General features: G+C 37.6%; 1 protein-coding gene across 1 annotated transcript; it reads left to right on the top strand.

Annotated features, from left to right (window-relative positions):
* Nucleotides 1-3,765: 3,765 nt before the first annotated feature.
* On the top strand, nucleotides 3,766-5,286 carry LOC121854522 (zinc finger MYM-type protein 1-like; the record flags this gene model as incomplete). Its single annotated transcript, XM_042349196.1, has 1 exon — nucleotides 3,766-5,286. A coding segment is annotated over one exon (1,521 nt), but the record flags the coding sequence as incomplete, so codon positions are not given.
* Nucleotides 5,287-5,639: the final 353 nt, after the last annotated feature.

Genomic DNA, 5,639 nt, shown 5'->3' on the forward strand with positions numbered 1-5,639 from the left:
CCTGACTACAAGATCCTATATCTCTGACTACAAGGTCCTATATCTGACTACAAGCTCCTATATCCCTGACTACAAGGTCCTTTATCCCTGACTACAAGGTCCTATATCCCTGACTACAAGGTCCTATATCCCTGACTACAAGGTCCTATATCCCTGACTACAAGGCCCTATATCCCTAACTACAGGTCCTAGATCCTAAAAGAGGTACTCAGTTCTACAACAAATAGGAGGCCCTTCATCCGCACCTATACAGTCCCTAAACCCCTGTATACGGCCCTAAAATCAATCCCGGTTCTATATCTCTCGTTCCCTGGCTATATACAGTAACCCTGAATCCCTGACCCCACACACAGAGTCCTACATATCCCTGTGTATGCTAACTTAGATCCCTGGGATGTACGGCGCCACGGCCCTGTAACAGCCGCCGTCAGCAGCCACCGAGACTAGCGGAGACCGTCAGGGAGCCAGCCATCACGAGGCTCTGGCCAGGCCACCGTCAACCTTCCTATGACTCCCAATGTTTCCTTCACCTAATTTAAATAACAATCCTACGGAAGTACATTTCTAATATACGTATATTTTTTATAGGTATAGACAACTACCCAAAATATATCCCCCATGAAGATATCATTATAAATGCTTCCATTATATGTTTTTCCCCCATATTGCTTTGGTGTTTGGTTGACACTTCACCTTCAACAGTTTAAAAATGTATTTTATTGAATGAAATAATATTTATGCTGTAAATGCTGCAGACAAGGTGTATAACCCATCATGTCACAAAATGACTAAAAATGCTGAAAATTTTAGTCATTTCGCGAAATCTTAACGACTAAAACCAAACTTAATCTAACATGCCTGAATTTTTTTACAGTCAAATTGTGTACATGTAATACTAATACCTGTTTCAAGTTGTTTAGCGAAATTACTATTATTTTCAGTTATTTCTTGAAATAAATGATTACACAGTTTGATTGTAACATATAAACACATTTCTAACATATATTCCAACTTCTGTATGACCCTAAGATACCGATCAATGGAGAAAAAAAATATTAAGGGAAGCAGAAGAACAAGGTAATAATTATCTCGTCTTCTTGGGGGAAAATCTTCGTTGAAGACGTGAACAGCATGTGTGTGTGTGTGTGTGTGTGTGTGTGTGTGTGTGTGTGTGTGTGTGTGTGTGTGTAAGAATAAAAGAATAAAATCACCATAGTCATTTTCGTCGTCTTCACCATCACTATCATCCTCATCTTCATCACACCATCATCACCATCATTCTTCATCATTATCACCACAACGGTATTGTTGTTATCATCACTCGTATTTCACCCTACACTCGGGTTGGTGTCGAACATCAAAACACCTCCCCCAGCATGTTAAGACCTCGACACCCTACCCCCTCAAGGGTATACACCACTACCTAAAACACCCACCCGAGTATACACAATAGTTAAGGGTCTACAACTACCTAAAACACCCACCCGAGTACACAGATACACTTGCTGATGAATTTGAAGCAAGCAGACAAGTGCAAACAGACACTAGCCAATCCATTGTCATCCAAGATGAGATGTACCAGGTAAAACATGTATATGGAGCAAGTAACAAGATCACTAGATTACAAGATGTTGTACAGAAACTGCTACACTAAGGTTAGGATATAAGTACCCCTGGCAGTATACATGAGAATCTTACAAAATAGAACCTTTTAGGACAGCTCCAAGCACAATGAAAAAGTAATGGCACAGAACTTTATCTCGGATTCAAGATAGCTGATAAAACTAAAGCTGTATCCACATTTCGCATCTAGTACCTAAGCAAACTTATATGAACCGAATTAAAATTTGTACTGGAAATACTCTATATCACTAAACGCCACACTATCAAGACCATTGAATTCTGATAAACACCATTTGTGACCTTTACTCTGTAATCTTTTGTACGCTACAGCTCACTTACAGTACAAGATGAGTATGGGATGCACAATAAACTAGCTGCTGTCCGTGGCAAATTTCAAACACACGTTCAGGTACGCGTGTAATGTCCTCTATCAATGCAATGAAAATAGGCAACGGACCAACAGAGCCTCAGTCAAGACAAAACAAAAGATCCTCATGTCAGTCATAATACCTATTCAGTTCTAAAGTAACCTAACCCAAAAATTAGGGAATCCAGTCCTAATTACTCCCCTTAGTAGGTTCACAGTAGACCTATCTGATCGGACACATTTAGGGAACCTTCTACAGGGATTCGAACCCGTAATTAGCAAGGCCAGGAATTTCACTCAACACTTCTATATCGTGGTTCTGGCTGCCTCATTATCCAAGCTGCCACGAGTTACCTGTTTCTGTTGTTTATATGTATGTCTGTGTCTCAACAGCTAATGTCTTTAAGCATACACTGTGCTCTAAAGTGCGTCCATACACTAGACAACTTCACAAACCTCCATCTAACGGCCTTCCCTTTCCATATAATCCGTTATATGGAGATTCCACTGTACTATCAAAAGTTACAGAAAACGACACTGTACAGCCATTAAACTGACCAAATAGGAGACATTTAAGGTTATTTAGATATTCACTGCTTTCTCCTTGTTGATGTATAATGTATCATTACGCTTTACCAACTAAGGTATTTATACATGTATTCCGGGTTAACAAATACACTAGTCATCAACGATAAAAAATTAAAGAGATAAATCTATTTGGTTTCTCTTGCAGCCTATGGCCCGAAGAGCAAGTGTGAATAGAATAAATTAGGTTCGTCTTCCTTCAAACAATTTAATAATTTCCACATAAATCATCACTTATTTAATGTCAATTGAATCCAAAGTAATACCGAATCCAAAGTAATACCGAATCCAAAGTAATAATTCTCGTTTTCTCTGTTTCAAAGTTCAATCCAACAAAGGTATTTGGTCACGCCATTGTTCTTTATATTTCACTTCAAATAAATACATCAGTTAGATTTCTCATCCTTGGACTTTCAGCTCGGAGAAAACATTTAAGTTTTTTTCTAAAGCCCCAATCAAAGGGATTTTTCAGCACAGGTGTTCGTCTATTAAAAGCCAGCAAAGGTAATTAACTAACAGGTAATCACGTGTTGAAGGCATAGTACCACTATTTAACATATCAACTTAAACATACTGTTAGCTAATTAATTTCTTTCAATCTGAACCTTATGACCAGTTCAAATAATTATACAGGTATATAAAAGTATTCACTTCTTTATAATAATTCATAAATACATCATTGTAATTTATCATGTCAGTAGTTAGTCATTTTCAATAGATATTTCAAGACAAAAATACACTATCACACACACACACACACACACACACACACATGTATAGATATGTACATACCAAGATATGTGAAAACGCCTGACGCCAGGACTCTTGTTCAGGGCCGGCTTTAAGCCTATTTGACCAATTTAATCAAATTGGGCCCCGCGCCGCAAGGGGGCCCCGCACACACGTGTGTTAGTTTTAAACTGTATACGATACAAGGTTGTATGAGCATGAAAATTCTAAAAACCATTTGGAAGCCACATGGCAATTCTGGGAGTTATACCAAAGACATTATAGTTGACAGACTATTGACAAAGAACGTGAACTAACTATTAATAAACATGCAAAGTACTGGCAGCAAGTATTCAAAAGGCTAGTGGCAATAGTGCAGTTTCTTGCTGAGAGAAATCTAGCGTTAAGAGGGACAGAAGAAAAAGTTGGTAATGAGAGTGTACACAATGGAAACTTTTTAGGTTTAGTGGAGCTGTTTGCAAAGTTTGACTCTGTTCTTGAAGAACATTTACGTAAAGTCAAGGCCAACGAAATTCATAATCACTATTTAGGAAAAGATACTCAGAATGAACTACTAGACATTATGGCTACAGCTGTTTTGAATGAGATACTGAATCGCGTAAAAGCAGCTAAGTACTATGCCATAATTTTAGACTGCACACCTGACTTGAGCCACCAGGAGCAAATGTCTCTAACGATCAGGTATGTTTCTGATGGCAACTTGGCTCCTTCAGGTGTTTATGAACATTTCATACAGTTTATGCAGGTTGAAAGTAGCACAGGAGAAAATTTATATAAAACATTATTAAACACACTAGAGGAATTAAAATTGGATGTGAAAGACATTCGAGGCCAAGGTTATGACAACGGTAGCAACATGAAAGGTCACACATCGGGAGTACAAGCACGGCTGTTGCAGGATAATCCAAGAGCCTTCTTTGTACCCTGCGCATGTCACAATTATAACCTGTTACTAGGAGATGTAGCCAAGTGCTGTCCAGATGCTATAACATTTTTTGGGATCTTGCAAAGGATCTACATAATGTTCTCAGCATCAACAAAGAGGTGGGCAGTTTTTAAGAAACATGTACCTGGGTTATCAGTGAAACCCTTGAGCGACACAAGGTGGGAGTGTCGGATTGATAGTGTTAAAGCTATTCGTTATCAGGTTGGAGAAGTATATGATGCACTTGTGGAAACATCAGAGATAACAGATGAGCCCAAGGTAAAAGCAGAGACAGAAGGTTTAGCAAACCAGCTAAAAGACTATAAATTTTTAGTTTCTTTGATATTTTGGCATGATTTACTTTTTAAAGTTAACTATGTTAGCAAGGAACTACAAGGTAAAACAAAGGACATTGATGAAGGCATGGAGTCATTTGAAAAACTATTATCATGGCTAAGAAAATATAGAGAGAGTGGTTTTAATGATGTCCTAATAGGCGCAAATGATTTGGCTGAAGCTGTTGAATTACCACTAGAATTTAGGAAATTTCAAGATAAACGACTACAAAGAAGGAAGAGAATGTTTTCATATGAGGCAAAAGATCAAGCTTTCGATGATCCAAAAGAAGCATATAGAGTTCAGTGCTTTACCTTAGTGCTAGACAAAGCTATTCAATCTCTAGAATCTAGATTTATGCAGCTTAAAAGCCATATAAAATTATTTGGATTTTTAAATAACTTTCAGGGCTTACAAAAGGCAGAAATAAGGAAACACACAGTAGACCTTGAAGCAGCTTTAATTGACACCAAACTAAAACAGAACACTGATGTAGAGGTAGGTACTGTAACAAGTAAAGATGTAGATGGTTATCTGTTGGCTGAAGAACTTGAAGCTCTGAAAACTTTTCTGCCCACCAGTGTCGCCAAGCCCCAAGCCCTGTTTGAATACCTGGTAGTAAACAATCGATTCACTGCATTTCCTAATGTTTTTGTTGCTTTGAGAATTTACTTAACAATGCCCGTAACAGTCGCATCGGGTGAGAGAAGTTTTTCTAAACTAAAACTGATTAAAACATACTTACGGTCAACAATTTCACAAGAAAGACTAAACAATTTGGTGATGCTATCTATAGAAAGTGACATTACCAAAACCCTTGACTTTAAAATGATTTTGAAAGATTTTGCAAATAAAAAAGCCAGAAAAGTGTGTTTCTAAAAGGTCCGTGCATAAACAGTTTGTCTGTAATTGTCTTAACTTGTAATAAAAAATCAAAACTTTTATACTGTTTTTAAACTTTTTGTATATCAAGTAATTAATGCTTTTTGGCTAAGGCGGGCATACTACACGAAATATAAAACATCAATCTTCGACTTTGTAGAGTAGAGGGCC

The sequence above is a fragment of the Homarus americanus genome, unplaced genomic scaffold (assembly GCF_018991925.1).
Source record: "Homarus americanus isolate GMGI-L3 unplaced genomic scaffold, GMGI_Hamer_2.0 scaffold1986, whole genome shotgun sequence".
In the NCBI taxonomy this organism is placed as follows: Eukaryota; Metazoa; Arthropoda; class Malacostraca; order Decapoda; family Nephropidae; genus Homarus; species Homarus americanus.